The following is a 17,685-nucleotide window of genomic DNA, read 5'->3' on the forward strand; positions in this document are numbered from 1 at the left end:
TAGGAAAGTTAAGAATAAAAAACGACTCATTTTAATTAAATGGCTCAGCTGGCTAGAAAAATGTAACAGCTGGATACCGGAGAGCCAGGCCCTAGATGTTCAATAAAATCCACAGTGCTCCTAATCGACTCTTCATTCTATAGCGGTATACGATGGAGCACAAAAGTTTTTTTGTGACTCTACAGAGCAACGCTTCCTCGGACATTTTCCCCAACAACTCAATTTTCGATTTCACAACGAAGCTTGCTAAACCCATAGAATTAGAAGGTTCTTGGGAAGTCGGTCTAGCCGAAATTCAGTACCCACATACGTAGAATACCATAGACAAACTGGATAACGAATTCTACGTTTCGGCTCCAGGGGTAAAAAAACATTACTAGTTTCCATGCGGATATTACGAAGGTATTCACGACCTACTGTCCTTTATGAATTCGGCAACCTTAAGTCTGCCCACTTTGACAGATGTTGCAGCTGGATTTGTCCCTTCTGAGAACCCTGCAAAATTCAGTTATAATGCTGTGGAAAGAAGAGTCTACGTGGTATCGGGTGAAAAGGATGAAACTATACACTTAAAAGGACAGCTGAGTCGAATATTAGGAGCGCATCCTGATCAGACTCGGGGTTTAACTTATAAGGCTCCTTTCCCCGCCGACATTAGGGCCGGCTTTTATACTTTGTACGTGTACGGGGATATGGTATCTCATCAGAGAGTCGGAGACAGCTACGTACCCCTTTTGAGGTGTGTTCATATAGAGGATCAGGTGAATAAAATTACAAACATCACATATGACAAACCGCATTTTGCCCCAGCCAGCAAGAATCATTTTAACACAGTGACTATTGAAATAAAGACGGACCAGAACAAAAACATGCCATTTCAGTTTGGTAAGGTGATAGTGAAGTTGTATTTCAGACCCGTCAGGCATTGTATGCGCAACTGAAACAATGAGGTCTTACCAGGACCCGACACCTTACATCCAATATTATCAGACCCAAGCGGGTAACGGCTTACCGGGATTCTCTGGATTCCCTGTAATGTATGGTGGGGGATTGGAGGTATATTTCGAGGACTGTTTAGAAGAGCTTTACCTCTCCTGAAAAAAGGCTTTGACATTGCAAAACCACATATCAAATCCGCGGCTAAAAATATTGTAAAAGATGTGATCACAGGGGCTATATCCAGTGCTGCAGGTGGAGTCCTAGAAAAGCAGGAGGGAGTGGGCTTGATGGTCATGAGAAAAACAAAATGCAAGAGACCACCGGGGTCGCGTCAGGCCCCGCCAGCTAAAAAGGCCATGCGCACTATTTTTACAGCATTATTTAAACATCGTCAGAAGAGGAACAAGACTAAAGCAAGCAAAAAGAAGAGAGACATTTTTTAAGAGAAGATGGCTTTCGTACACAGAATGTCCGAAGAGTGTGTCAAATCTGAACTGGATCTGTTTATGGTGCCTTTCACTCAAACGAGTGTAGATAAAAGTATATACGTTGAAGTCCCACCACTCTCAGCCCTCTCTGAAGTAGCTCCGCTAGAATTTCTCATAGCCGGAAATGGGGAAGATTACCTGGACTTGAATAACACTCTTCTACACCTAAGGGGAAAGATAGTGAATGCTGACGGGACTAACATACCTGCCGTGGCAAAGGTCGGATTTGTCAACTACCCTATAGCCAGTTTGTTTTCCCAAGTTGATGTGACCGTGGGGGACCGTCTAATATCGCAGAGTTCGAATTGTTATCCTTACCGAGCGCTCTTAGAAGGCCTGCTAAATTACAGCCAAGAGACTCTTGATTCTCAGTTTGCTACAGGACTTTTTTTACAAAGATACACTTAACAAATTGGAAGAGTCAGACCCCGACGGAGAAAACATCGGTTTTAATAACAGAAGTGCCTATACAGCCAGTAGCAGGACTATTGAACTTCTGGGGCACAAACATAGAGATCTCTTTTTCCAGGAAAAACTACTATTGACCGGCCTAGACGTGAAGATTAAAATGGTTCGGAACAAAGATGAATTCTGCCTAATGTCCGGCGATGCCGAACGTTACAGAGTAATCATAACATCAGCCTCCCTGTTTGTAAAAAAAGTAAAAGTTTCACCGGCCGTGAAATTAGGACACGCTCATGCCCTTACATCAGCCAATGCTAAATACCCTGTGGAAAGGGTGAATATAAAAGTATTCAGTATACCCGCGGGAATCTGAGTATGCAATCAAGAAAACCTGTTTCTGGGTCAACTACCAAAGTATGTGGTGATTGGCATGGTGGATAATGAGGCCTTTTCGGGGTCTTATACACGGAACCCGTTCAATTTCAAACACAACGATGTAGAGTTCCTGGCTCTATACATGGACGGAGAACAGATTCCTGCCAAACCTTTTCAACCAGACTTTGTATGCGGCAATAGTGCTAGAGAATATTATAGCCTGGTATTGGCCACTGGTAAGCATTTGAAGGATCAAGCTCTGGCTATCAGCCGTTCAGAGTTCTCGCAAGGATATACTCTTTTCACTTTTGATCTAACCCCCGATCAAGAATGCGGCGATCATTTTTCATTAGTTAAAATTAGAAACATGAGATTTGGGACAGGGACTGGAACAGAGGAGACCGCGATTGGGACAGAGGGTGCACAGGGGCCTACTGAAGTAGAGGGAGCAGAAGTGGGAACTACAGGGACTGGAACAGAGGGGACACAGGGGCATACTAAAGTAAACGGCTTGGCAACAGAAAGGATTAACGCGGCTAAAATACAGTATCGGAAAGAGCCCTTTCTTAGATCGCCACGTGTATTTTTAGGTTGATATACTGTAAATGTGAAGTCTATTTTGACATTTACCCGATTAACGAGGCTAAAATACCGGCGAAACAGCCGGGTTTGTACTCGGTATATAGACAAACTTTTTATCAAGTTCCATAGACAGCGAGAATCGTTTTAATAACTTTTCTTGCAAGCTTGTAAAGATCATTGTGAATATAAGAGAGAGTCGTTAGTGGAAAATATTTCATTTAATAACTTTGTTCTTAGACCATAGGAATGTAAAAAGTCTTTTTTGACCTTTATAGCTTTTTAAAAACACTCTTGTGATTAAGAATTTTAGTAAAAATCAAGAGTATATATTTTCTTAATTGCTTTTATTCGGGGTGAGAATAAGTATTTTACTTAATGATATAAAAAATAGAACACGTCTAAATTAGATTAAGACTTTTGTTAATTGCTTAGGTTGATAACATGAAAACAGAAAGGCGCCGACTCCCTGTGGGGACATAATTGTTGCAACGTCTGGGTGTCTTATCGCTGAGGCATAAAACAGCAGGTACGCATTTTAGATTATTATCATGTAATCAGAAAGGCACTGCCTTGTCACTGCATGGTAATTAAATTAAAGTGTAAACAGACAGGCTGTGATCGATCATATTGGCCGCATTCCGATGGGGAAAGTAATTGAAAAACAAGTCTTTTAGCTTAATTGTTTTGAACCGGTGAAATTTACAAAGAGGCGCGCAGGCATTAGGAGTGGCTATGTATTTTCTTCCTTTTGATTCTAGTGCAACTTATAACGTTTTTAAAAAATCGTATTTATTTTCTTACTATTAGTTTATAACTTAGAGCAGGGGGGTGAAAATTATTTTAGTTATGGCTAAGATAAGTGCTTATAAAATAAAGACGCGTGTCGTGAACTTAGAGCCGGGAGTCAATATCTTATATCGTTTTTAGAAAATTGTATATTTATTTTCTTACTATTAGTTTATAACTTAGAGGGGGGGAGTGAAAATCGTTTTAGTTATGGCTATGCCGGAAAGATAAGTGCTTATAAAATAAAGATGCGTGTCGTGATCTTATAACTTAGAGCAGGGAATCAATATCTTATATCGTTTTTAGAAAATTGTATATTTTCTTACTATTAGTTTATAACTTAGAGCGATGAGTGCATATCTTATAATTCATATTAACGTAATCCATATTTTTATAGTTTCATATTTACATATTTTCATAAATTATATTTTCATATTTCAATATAAGTATATTTTCATAAATCATATTTTCACGTTTTTATATTTTCATATATCATATTTTCATAAATCATATTTTGGGGGCAGGGCTTAAAGTCATCAATCATCCTTTTGACAGTTGCTTTCTGTATGTACTACAAAAACAGATGGGTGAGTATTTTGTAAAAGCTTCACTCTATTTTGTGTTTTGCTGTTCTGACAATATCATTTTTATGAATTTTTTACACATTAATGAGGAAAGATGTAAGAAACGCTTCTTGTTATAATACCAGTAAAATTAGAAAATATTCTTTTGTCTTTCTTCTCAAAATACACTTTTGTGTACTACTATTGTAACGATTATAAATGACACATTCATTGCATCCATTTTGTCTGATACAAAAATAAAAACATTTGACATCTGAATCTTAAATATTGTGTTATTTATTTCCCTTCAGATAACCATGATTAAAGATATATTGGCTACTTTCTGTTTGTATCTCTAAACAGATCACAATTCCTTGTAGTGCATTTCAATTCAAAATAAATCTAACCAATTTCCTCATCTTTTTTTCGACTGGTATAGTTTGATGGTAGTAAGGCTCAGTCTCACTGCTGTTTTACTTAAAATAAATCAGTCTCACTGCTGGTTTTGGTGCAAGCATTTATTTATAGTAAACAATTGTAAAGATATCTGTACTGTAACAGTAGTTTTTTTTTGTTTAACATTGGGTATCAAATACAAATTCAACTTAAATGATGGATGGTCCTGAAGATTCCGGATAACATATTACTTCTCACAGATCCAGTAGGAACGCATTTTGCAAGGTGCAGCAAATAAATTTTCATTTATAATATTGGCACAGTTACTAGCTTTTCTCTGTTGCTTAACTTCGTCTTTAAAACTGCAAATAAAGGGAAATTAATTTAACAAGCATGTAAAATCATGACTTGCTGTAGATCATTTAAAAATGATTTTTTTTTTTACTTTTCAGAAGGTACCAGAAAAAGTACTGAGTTTGGAGGAGACAGATAGCAACTGGCTAACTTAGGTAAACCCAGAAATGATGACGGACCATGGCGTTGTGTTGCGCCACGGCGTGTGGTTCGTTTATTTGACAGTATGTAGATCAGGGTAATTACATTCAAGACATTCGTAGTCTGAATCACAATCTGATTGTATGGGTGGTTACCTACCAGGTAACGCTTGTGGTTGGTCAGCAAGTCGGCTAACATCTGCCACGGTGCCCTCTTTCAGTTGCGAGAAGCAGATCATAGAATGGTTGAAATAGTTTTACTGTGAAATAATGCAAAGAGTATGTGACATGTGTTTCACCCTAATTCTGGGCTCATCAGGCATACACACTCACTGCTACTGTCAAATAAATGAACCACACTCAACGAACCTTCTCGCAACTGAAAGAAGGCAGGCCCGTTAACCTCCATTACAGTCATCAAAAACTAGTTTATCTATAATATTAAAAAGATAGCAGTGTAATGCATTATTTGTCCTAATAAATTAAATAAACTGAATGTCTTACATATTGTAGTTGACAGTAGTCTTGTCAATCCATTTCCATATGCCATTGTCGTTTTTCACACCAATCCAAGTAGGACCCTTATAGTGAAGCTTAACATATTCCTTTAAAAATGCAAAACTTGTTATTATTTCCTGACAAGAAACTTATTGTTAATTATTTATTTTAAAACGTATATAAATAAACAGAATAAAGACCATTTTTGTTTAATGCTGCACTAATAAGTTATCAGAATAAATATACATTAAAAAGGTAATAGTTTCATTATCTTGAATTGAGTAAGTACAATTTACAAAGAGTCAATATCCACTTTATGTTATTAATTTGGTTAATTTTGTCATTAATTGCATCATTTGCATTCAATATCCGATAGATGGAATTACAAAGAAAATGCTAACAGTGGTATTGTACTAGCTTGTTTGTTATCTCTATGGTTACATTACTGACAGGCTCACTTACCCATTCTTTTTCATCATTAATCATTGCAAGGTTTGCATTTTGATTTCTGCAAAATAAATTAGCAGAATCCCAATCGGTTTTTTGCTCCTTCTCAAAATAATATGATCTTGATTCAAAAGTCTTCCATTCTGTTTGGTTACTTTTAATTTCATCTGATTGATACATAACTAAATAAAAAATAGCATTCATAAATCACCTTTTCCATTTGTGTTTCATTTATATTTGTTGAATTAAATCATTTACATTTCACAATGTATTTGTTAATGATTGCCATTCTCCTAAATTGTATGTAATATGTATTAAAGTTGTTTAATCTTGAGGTGATTACAACCCAGAACTAATACCCATTATGTTTTCATCCACAGTAGGTGTCCTCCAGTCACAGAGCGTTATCACACTCTGCACATTCAACCATTTTATCTCTCTTCACTTATACTTATTGCAAGGATCAACTTTTATTAAATCCAGGGCCTCACACTCTGTGGTGCCCTGCACCTCAACTGGCAGCAAAACACAACTGTCTCCCAATCCCAGTACTGCACAGGAGCAACTGTTACCCATAGCAGAGCTTCCTACTGTACTCCTGGACACTAAATGGTCCATATTGCAGCCCAGTCCAATTTGCTTGCTTCTCACATCTGTGCTACACGGCTTTTTGACATTGATACACTGCTGGATTACACATATATTACCCCTTGTTTAAGCTCTGATTCCATACCATGCACCTTTGTCTTTCATAACAAAATAAGGACACAAAGAGTCAGCCTCTAAGTTACTGCAGTAGTAACTATAACAATACTCACCTTGATCAGGGTCTCTTTGTTTTGTAAGTTTATGCTGTTTTGAAACAAATGGTAACACAGAGAAACTTCTGGATAAAAAGCCAAAGAGGACTGTGCAACCTTGTTTTGACATAAACAGTAGCCTACATTAAAATGGACTAGGATATGGAAAGAGGAAATGTGGCAAAGAATGTTCAACCAGAGATTCAGACATGAACACGTACCAAAACCAAAACAGAAAGCAAAAATCTTAGTTGAAGTGGATTACAGCAAAGACAAAAACAGTTAATGAAATTTCAAAATTCAAACTAAACATGAGGTAAGGTTTTAGGATTTATTCCAGTACTAGTGTTATGTATTTAGTCAGTCAGTCATTATCCTAACATAGGGCCACGGGGGCCTGCTGGAGCCAATCCCAGCCAACACAGGGCATAAGGCAGGAACAAATCCCTGGCAGGGTGCCAGCCCACCGCCGGTGTTATATATTAATAATTGTTTATATATTTTATTGTATTGCTTTGTTATTTTTGAGTTATTAGGTATAATATTTTTTTGCTTACTTAATTATGTCTATTATTATGTACTTTCCTTTTAAATGTACCTCTATTTCTTGTTCTTTGTGACTGAAGCCGTAAGAGGGAACGCCACCCCAATGTCACAAAGCGTCAGCCCTCCTAATGACAATTTAAGTAAGCTGAGAAGGCTCATAAGGAGGAGGTCATTTTATTTATTGCAGATTTCTGAAAGAACTGCAGCCATGCCACCAGCACTGCTGAATAGGTAATCCATCTCAAGCTAAGCATGTTAGGTCCTAGCTAGAAGTTGGATGGGAGACCATCTAGGAAAAGCTTGTGATGCGGATGGAAGAGGTGTTGGTAAGACCAGTAGGGGGTGCTTACCATATGGTCTCTGTATGGACCCTAATCACCAAGTGCAGGGATGGAGATGCTGTGCTGTAAAAACAGTTGCCCATTCTGGCCTCTCAGTCCTTCCCCTCTCTCTTATTAACTAACTGTCTCTCTCACCAACCTTCACCATCTAATAGTTAATACAGTATGTGATTATCATAGTCATGCAAGAATGGCTCCTGTCACATCATCCAGGTGGGTGTTACACATTTGGGGTGGTTGAAGCAGCTCTCCTTTGACTATGTTAAGCACTTTGAGTAATGAGAAAAGCGTTATATACTGTAAAAGTGCATAATTTTTTCTTTTTTTATTGGATTTATATTTTGTCACTTTCCCACTTCCGACCTAGGATTCACTTTTCTGGATAGTATTTGACTTGTTTGCTGTAAAATTGCCTTTTAGTCAACTTCTTTTGTCTCTTTTTGCTCTGTTAAATAATTTTCTGCATTTTTTTTTGTTTGTTTGTTTTAAATCTTCGATTGATTAAGATTCCTTGTTGACCTTTTTCTTCACAAGGCAAGGGTTGACAGTTACTGTATCTTCCCTCCCATGGGGCTTTTGGCTATATTTGTGGACATTTTATGTTGTTTTGCCCGTTCCCTATTTTGGGAGCTGCTCTGGCTGAAGCCAGCAAGTAGTATTTGGAGCCTGAATGGGTTTAAGTAATCATCTTCTGGGCAGGTTAGTCAAAGTCCTGGTCAGCTTCTTAACTTACGTTTGGAGGCTTCACACTCATTTTGCCTTTTTGAAGTATCCAGTTCATGACAACTAGGATACAGACCTATGGGAGTACCACTGTATTTTGCGTGCTGAATTTAATGATGTCACGTATAATGTGACACTGGTCAAATGAATACAACCCAATATAGCAACTGAAAAGTTGAAAATTCAAAATGTCATCAGAGTAAAATACACTTAAATATTCTATAAGAAAACTACCACTGAAAAACTGTACCTGGTAAGTGACTGAAAATATCTTGATGATAATCAAAATGGAAAACAATATATATAACAATATAATAAATCTGCATCAGATTGGAAAGCTTTGAACGGTTTATATAAAGGAACAAAAGCCAACATCATGGTAATAGATGTAAATGAGACAGATTTAGAACACAAATGTCATACTTAATACTTTCTGTACATTTGTTTTTCTCAATGTTAAAGCAGAAGATGGGTCAGTGGCACATTTGTGTCTTCAAAAGTATGTTTTTTTTTAAATATTGTTCAGGCTCAATTGAAACTAATTGAGTTATTTGCCGTGCAAAATAGAGAGACACCTTCATTATATAAAATATTGTAGAAGTGGTGTAGAGGGCAGAGGAATATTAAAATATCTTCTGTCATATTGGGGTCCACATGGAATCCTTATTGTCATGATTGGGGTGATTAAAAAGCTTTCTAGAAGCTTTCATCAAAGAATTAACAAAAAAGAAGTTAAGCACTCCATTAAAGAAACAATGTTAGTTTCGAATGTATATTATAGTAATCAGGATTGTGACTGGCAGTTTCAGAATTTAATTTTGTGGTACATAAAAACAACAGACAAAACACAAGCTAAAGGTTAATTCAAAGATATAATGAAAGATTTGATGTAAAGTTACTGCTTAACTAATTCCTCTGTAAACAGCTTATAATCAAATATAGACAAACTAATTGGGTCGTTTTAATGTCGATATTCAAAGGATTTCAAAGGAAGTCATACAGGCTTTCCATGTCAAGGTTTGGTAATTGAGGCCATTACACCACTCCTCCTTTGGAAACTTTTTGTGAGGGGAGTTTCTGATTTTTTTCTTTGCACGTGGCAGGAAAATGTTGTGTGCTAGAAGTTTAATTGTATTTGACTGTGCATGCATGCAGCTCAAAGACAATGTTGGTCAACACTCTAAATGTAACTGGTTCATTTTAAACAATTGAAGGAATAGCTCTTCTCTTCCAACCATTTTAATTTTTTTGGTTAGTTTTACAAATATGCAATATTAATTTCTGTTTAGTTTTCATTTTACTCTTAGCTTTTAATTTCATTTTTATTTAATTTAATAAAGATTTTTTTAATCAGTTTCCACCAATGATAATAATCTTGGTTTTAGTGATCCACAGCCAACTGAATCCTAGTAATAGTGTGACTTTAATTATTTTTTTATTGAAGTTCATTGTTAGAAGCATTTTTTGCCAGTAGTGTGGCAGTACTAGTACAACATGAGTATTATAATGGAAGCCAGTGTAGATAAGACAAATGAGTGGTGATGTAGTCACTCGATTTCAACCAGTTAAGACTTGCAACAGCATTTTGAATCTGGTCTAATCTGTTAATACTATTAAGCAGAAGATCTTTAAAAATATAATAAACAGAATCCAGAAGATGTGTAACATTTGCAGAAAATGCATATTTATATAGGCAGTATAGAAATAGGAAGTACAGTAATTGCTATCTGTTTTATACATGATAGAGTGACGTTTTCATTGTACTTAAGATAAGAGATTCAGTTTCATCTGCATTGGGCACAAGGTAGAACTCTACTCACATCAGACACCAAATCACCAGGCACGCTTGCATAAATATCTATAAACATACCAGGAATTGAGAGGCAAAAGTGTTAACCACTGAACAACCATTCTTCTCGAATAATTAATCTTTTGGAATCTTGAGAGAATAATAAGAAAGAGGTCATAACGGATGGGAAGATGGCTAGGCAGGTGTCAGGAAAGTGATTCTGGTGAAAATATATGGGTCCTCACTGAATATTATCAAGTGTGTCTGAGCTCTTAAGTACAAGTTGGGGCTCAGGAGTTTAGTAATAAAGAGCAATTTTAACTAAAGTCTCTACCGATGGCCCGGTTTAAGGGCTCAACCGGTAGAGAAGTAGTTTGGAAAGAAAGTGTACACAGAAAATGAAAGAGAAAGTAAAGGGAGTGGCAAAGTGTTTGTGTAGGACATGCAAATGAAAGAGTCACTTCATCTAAGGACCTGAACCTCTTACAGCCAGGACCTGGAGGGCAGCTAGCATTTTCTTTCTCTTCACCTTTACAACATTTATTGATTATGTGTTTAAAAAAAGAAACAGTCATTATAAAGGATATGGACTTTGATGGTCGATCTTACTGAGCAGAGTGGAACATAGAGGTGTCCCAACATAAAACAAACACTATTATAGAATATTTAAAGTTATGTTTATTTAATTCTGTAAATGTTTACTAAATTGTGAAATAAGATCATTTGATAACAGATTTATTAGCAGTACAGAAGAGAATGAAGGAAAATTGTTAAGCCATGGAAAAGTTACCTGTATCGTTATGTTCACTTTCACTGTCCCTAGCTGAGCTGGTAGTCATTCCTAGAGCTAAAAAAATAAATTATTTCAAAACTATTATTTTACACATTTTATTGAGTACAACATTTTCTTGTCATTATTGGGTTTTACATCATTTTTAGAAAAAAATCTGTAATGTAATCTACTGTACAATATATGCTTACATATTTGATATGCATGGCTAGAAAATGATATGCAATATATTTTCAAAAGAGTAGGTTAAGCATGATGTTACTTCAAGTTGCACTCCATGCCCTGGCCAGGCCTACCCTGACATAGTTAAGAATTTGCCTGCTTAACTGTTCTGCATCATATGTACTGTCACAGGCTAGGACATGTTGAGAGCTTTATGGAGACAGATTCAAATACTACCTTGGGGATAGTTACTGAGATGACAATACAAAATTAACTGTGAACTTTCTCAGTTAGAAGAAGGCCAACCCAGAATTCTGTCATGCTGCCTCTAACTAGCCAATAAGTGAACCCCTTGCTTTCTCATGGATATGTAGCCCCAAGGATCTCCAAAAATTACATCAGTTTAAATAATTGAGTGACAGAGACTTGGAAGTGTGGCTGAAGCATGAAACATTACTTTTCTGTTTTATTAATGACAATCAATCAATCAACATTTATTTATATAGCACATTTTCATACAAAAAAATGTAGCTCAAAGTGCTTTACAAAATGAATAGAAAAATAGAAAACACATTAAAAGGGGTAATTCACGGAGGGACACTAACCCTTTTCACATACGTACTTGTTCTTTTCCATTTTGGCTTAATGGATCTGAATAGTGAGCAATCCTAGAGACACTTGCTGAATAAATACAATAGCTTCAACTGAAGCTGACCAGAAAGCAGATGATGTTGGCTGAAGAGTAGTATGGAAAGCAGAGGAAGGTGGAGAAGCCCCAACCAAAAACACAGAAGATAAAACTGATACAGGTTCTGGAACAATTTATAGTGGAAGAAGCCATTAGGAGCAGTGCCACTCAGTACCCTTTGCTTCAATCTTTATGCCAGCCATAACTGGTGAGGTTCTACAGGTCTACTATGATCTAAAAAAACATATGGAGATTGACTATCGATCCATGAAGAAATCCTACATATACCAGGAGTAGTGATATTAACCCTTCAAGCCCTTAAGGGCCCATGTACTTGACCTTTGGGATAAGGTGAAGAGATAGTTAGAAGTAGGAGCCCACAGTGCTGAAAAAAACGATTGGACTGGTAATAGCGGAACAACTCTTGAAGGCTCTTCCAGATTCCCTTTCTAAGTCAGTCCAGTATCACACCTAGAAGTCTGTTGAAAACATGACGAAACTCAATGACCTTCACAACAAAATGTAAGTGGAATGATAGAGTGAGGAAGACTGTGTGGATGAACAAAGGAGAAACCAGTTGACTCTCTGGAACCTGAGGCCAACAGGCAAAAGAAGACCATGATATAAACACTTTCAGTTCAATAGACATCTCTGTTTTTGGTGTGGGTAGTGGGGGCCATGTAATTTCAAATTGCCCCCACTTTGATGAACCGATAGAGTGTGGCTGGGTGAAAAGCAGACAACAAGTTTGAAGTGTCACCTGAATATTTATCCTTGGTATAGTATTTAAATTGGCCCCCATAAGACTTTCACCATGCCACCATATGCAATAATACATATTACAGTATATAATACAGTATATGTATATAATGAATAGCTAATCCCCCTGACTCCTAATTCAATATGTCTTTATACATTACCGTATTCTCTTTTTGACACAATTATTGTTTATCACTTTAGGTTTATTTTTGACCAAAAAAAGAAAAGAGTGGATTGAAGGGGCAGTAAAAATAACTAGAAACCCCTAATTTATTAAATGTGGCAACAAAATGAAATCCTTAACAGAGTTAAATTTATTGTATAAGAAGGATTTAATGGTTACTGTAAACTGATTCCAATGCCTTCCATTACATGTCTAAATCTGTTGGCAAAGCTATAAAGTTATGATTGTTTTATAGGTTGTTGGATCTTCAACTTACATTACAACAAAAATTGTTTTTGCAAACCATTGTATTAATATAAAATAATTGATTATTCAAAATATATACACTGTGTGTATATATTTCATAATTATGAGTTGATTTTGCAGGAACAACTGCATTATTTATAACTTGTGTTTCTACACATTCTACACGTTTCACAAAAAAAAAAAATTGTTTTTGTGTCGCTTTTCTAAAATGTTGCCACTGTAGCAAAAAGATTTTAATATACTCACACTTGCTTCAAACTGTGCATGTGGTCCGTCGCACTACATGGATTTTAGTGTTATGATGAAAATTCTGTTGAGTTTATGTAACTACTAGCAAAATACCCGCGCTTTGCAGCAGAGAAGTAGTGTGTTAAAGAAGAAATGAAAAATTAAAGGAAACATTTTGAAAATAACGTAACATGATTGTCAATGTAATTGTTTTGTCACTGTTATGAGTGTTGCTGTCATATATATATATATATATATATATATATATATATATATATATATATATATATATATATATATATATATATATATATACTGTATTTATATATATATATATACACACATACACACATTATATCTATATATCTATCTATCTATTATATATATATATATATATAGCAAAATACCCGCGCTTCGCACAGGCGAAGTACTGCCTTAAAAGTTTTATTAAGAAGAAAATTAAACCTTTTTAAACTGAGGGAAAATATACCAATAATTATTTGTTAAGGATCTCATTGTATACCACATTGTGAGTTCGGCCCTCCGGTTATAATATGACCAAGCTGTGCACTGAGCTTACTCTTGAGCATGCAACGTACAGTTGGCCATGTGAACAGTAATCTTGTTTCAAATGTCACAGTTTGGATTGCTGCTGTCATAATCGGTTTGAGTTTCATGGTTTGTTTCAATTACGACAGTATTTGTAGGACTTGTGTTGAAGAGACATTTGGCATCTGTCAAGCGTTGTAAGTATACAACCGGTTTCATCGATAACTTCACATCCAGCTTTTGAGAGTTTAAACATTCATAAATATCAAAGTGTCCACTACTGAAATCGTCACCTGTGAATCTAAGATGTTTAAGAGGCATTGGCGGTTGTCGAAAGGTGTAAAATATTTGGCCATTTCGGTACACTTGAAAGCGACAACCGAACAATTTAGCGGCATTCATCAACTCACATGCAGATCCATAGGTGAAGGGCTTAAGCATTTCACTCTTATAGTGCTCCTGTGTAGTATAATTACCTCCTGTACCATCATCAGTTCAAACCTTGAACCTGTCCCAGTCATTCAATACATAAGACAGAATGTTCCTCCGGATATCAAGAGTGAGCCTGATATGGCCGTGCAATATATAAGAAAGAGAATGGAAAAGGTAGGTGCCATCTTCGGGCATGGAAACCACTCGGTAAGTGATAGTTCTTTGATCGATAGTGATCATCTCGATAGACATAGTAATGGGGGTTGGAATGATAAAGGAAATGGGTACCTGAACAATGTAAAGTAAGTGTAAAATACCTATACAATAACTATAATTGTAATAAATAAACAATAAAACAGCGGAGAAGCCGTGGATTAAACAAAATGTAGTTATCAGTAGGGAGACGTGAATCCTGTGGCGAAGCAAGGAAGGGAATGTGGAGAATGGAGTGACAGACGGCCTTATATAGGCAGGCAGCCAACAACGTGGGAGGCGTTGGGATGGGGAACCCAACGCCGCCTCACACGGTGACTGAGCTGCAGGCTATGGACATATATATGTACGTAAGTAGGATTCAGTTAGCATTGGGAACCCGTGTACCAAATTTCTTGAAGATGGGCCCATAAGTAACAAAGACTGTTGAAAAGTTCAATATGGCGGCCGACAGTGGCATTATACAGACCGAAATAAGTACATACATTGGTTTCGGTTAGTGCAGGGAAGCCTACCAAATGACGAGAAGATGGGGCCATAAATAAGAAAGTTGAACATGGCGGACGTTGTTGACCGTTATGACCGTTACGCGTAGAATTTCGAAATGAAACCTGCTTAATTGTTGTAAGTAAGCTGTAAGGAATTGGCCTGCCAAATTTCAGCCTTCAACCTACACGGAAAGTTGGAGAATTAGTGACATTGGAAAGTTCAATATGGCGGCTGACAGTGGCGTCATACCACCGAAATAAGTATGTACGTTGGTTTCGGTTAGCGCAGGGAAGCCGCCTACCAAATTTCGTGAAGATGGGGCTATGAATAAGAAAGTTCAATATGGCGGACGTTGTTGATCGTTCGAAATGAAACCTGCTTAACTTTTGTAAGTAAGCTGTAAGGAATGGGCCTGCCAAATTTCAGCCTTCTACCTACAAGGGAAGTTGGAGAATTAGTGACGTTTGGAAAATTCAATATGGCGGCCGACAGTGGCGTCATACCACCGAAATAAGTACGTACATCGGTTTTAGTTAGCGCAGGGAAGCCGCTTACCAAATTTCATGAAGATGGGGCCATAAATAAGAAAGTTCAACATGGCGGACGTTATCGACCGTTATGACCGTTACGTGTAGAATTTCGAAATGAAACCTGCTTAACTTTTGTAAGTAAGCTGTTAGGAATAATCCTGCCAAATTTCAGCTTTCTACTTACATGGGAAGTTGGAGAATTAGTGATGAGTCAGTGAGTCAGTGAGGGCTTTGCCTTTTATTATTATAGACTAGTAAAATACCCGCGCTTCGCAGCGGAGAAGTAGTGTGTTAAAGAAGTAATGAAAAAGAAAAGGAAACATTTTGAAAATAACGTAACATGATTGTCAATGTTATTGTTTTGTCACTGTTGTGAGTGATGAGTGTTGTTGTCATATATATATATAAATATAAATAATATATATATATATTTACACACACACACACATATATACATACATATATATCTACATATATACACATACATATACATACACACATACATACATACACACACATATATACACACAAATATATATATATACATACACACACACATATATAAACATATATATACATATACATACATATCTACATATATACACACACAGCTATTTCAGTATCAGTGCAATACGCTGTTTGTTAAAACGGATGACACCCGCTCTTACGTGCAAGTCTGCGTGGATATTATGAACTATCGTATTTGTTCAAGTTATATTTAAATTTTTAATAGAAGGAATTTTTATTTAGTCGACAGAAATATCTTTGGTAGGAATGGTAAAAACAGACAGGAATATTATTCCTGAATAAATCAACTCAAACCTTAAACAACTTATAATATTTTGCTCTCCATAAAAATATATCCTGTCTAAATTATACAAGTTAGAAATAAAGTAAACATTAAAAGAACAAACATTCAAATTTCTTTACTCTTATGTAATTTTATATTTTATAAAAATAAACTTAGATTTTAAATATCCCAAAAGATTTTGCTCTCCATAAAAATATATCCTGTCAAAATTATACAAATTCAAATATGAACATGCTGCATAACAAAACCTAGAAATATAAATAAAATGTGTTCCTTTCAGCAATAACAAATCAAATCATTCAGTTGTCTTTGCTCATATGTCATTTTAGAGCTGGACGCCTGGCATCTTATTTTGGCCACAAGTTCGTTTCTGTTTGGTGTGAGGTTCTGTGTTGTGGAGATTCTCAGGATGGATTGCAGGTGCTCATCAGTGAGGTGACTCCTGTGTGCTGTTTTGTTAGTCTTTATCACTGAGAAGAGCTTCTCACACAGATATGTGCTACCAAACATGCACAAGGTTCGAGCCGCATGTAGACGGACTTTTTTTGTTCTTCAAAGTCACCAAAGCGCCATGCAAACTCAGTGCGCCAGTTTATCAGCAAAGTGCGATTTGGGAACACCGTAGTGACGACTTGGTTTAACATTACTTGGTAATAGGGAAAGTGGGGCAAGTGGTTGTGTCTCCCATAAAAGCAGCCTCAATTGAAATCACTTTGTGATTGTGCACGGGTAAAACGTCCGCTGAAGTGTCAGATTCTTATTTAATTCTTCTGCTTTCTGTATCTTCTGCATTGCATTCAGGTCTTTCAGGTTACCCTGATGTTTTGTTTTATAGTGCCGTCTTAGATTAAATTCTGTAATTACAGCCACATTAGCTCCACAAATGAGACACACGGGTTCAGTAAACATATACTCAGCCTCCCATCGGTTTTAAAGGCTCTATTTTCAGAATCAACTTTTCTCTTCAGCATCGTGTGAGCTAGCTTCGCAATAACTTGCAGCATCTTAAGGTAGACTTGATTAACGCGGTAACTGTTCGGCAAGGCAGCTGAAGCGCTGCATTATGGGATCTGTAGTTTATTGTGTTACCAGCGCTTCATATACCCGGGCTTTAATAACAATAATACATTATATAAAATGATCTCCCGGATGTGGCCCGCGGCCCTTGAGTTTGACACATATGGACTAAATAGAACTTGAAAAGATATATTTTTTCAAATGTGATCGCGCAATTCAGATAGAGTTGACGCGACTACAGCCTGCATGCCTCAATAAGTCATCCTCCCTCGCTCTTACTTTTTACCGTTCATCTAATGAATACACTGAGTATGGCTTTACCAAAACAATCACTGATGGCGAATAAAGTATCCATTATTCGAGTATGTAGATCGGGTTATATATATATACATATACAGCGGTGTGAAAAACTATT

At 36.5% G+C, this 17,685-nt stretch overlaps 1 protein-coding gene across 1 annotated transcript in view; it reads right to left on the reverse strand.

Moving 5' to 3' along the window:
* Nucleotides 1-4,653: 4,653 nt before the first annotated feature.
* The window catches only part of LOC120534993 (C-type lectin domain family 4 member F-like), a 42,568-nt gene continuing 29,536 nt past the window's right edge, over nt 4,654-17,685 (reverse strand). The window contains exons 6-9 of the mRNA XM_039762498.1: nt 10,963-11,019; nt 5,989-6,155; nt 5,533-5,633; nt 4,654-4,896 (exon numbers count right to left, since the gene is read on the reverse strand). Of these exons, the coding sequence (XP_039618432.1) occupies nt 4,782-4,896; nt 5,533-5,633; nt 5,989-6,155; nt 10,963-11,019 (440 nt within the window). The 3' untranslated portion in view covers nt 4,654-4,781. The remainder of the gene's footprint in view (nt 4,897-5,532; nt 5,634-5,988; nt 6,156-10,962; nt 11,020-17,685) is intronic.

This window comes from Polypterus senegalus, chromosome 9 (assembly GCF_016835505.1).
Source record: "Polypterus senegalus isolate Bchr_013 chromosome 9, ASM1683550v1, whole genome shotgun sequence".
Lineage (NCBI taxonomy): Eukaryota > Metazoa > Chordata > Cladistia > Polypteriformes > Polypteridae > Polypterus > Polypterus senegalus.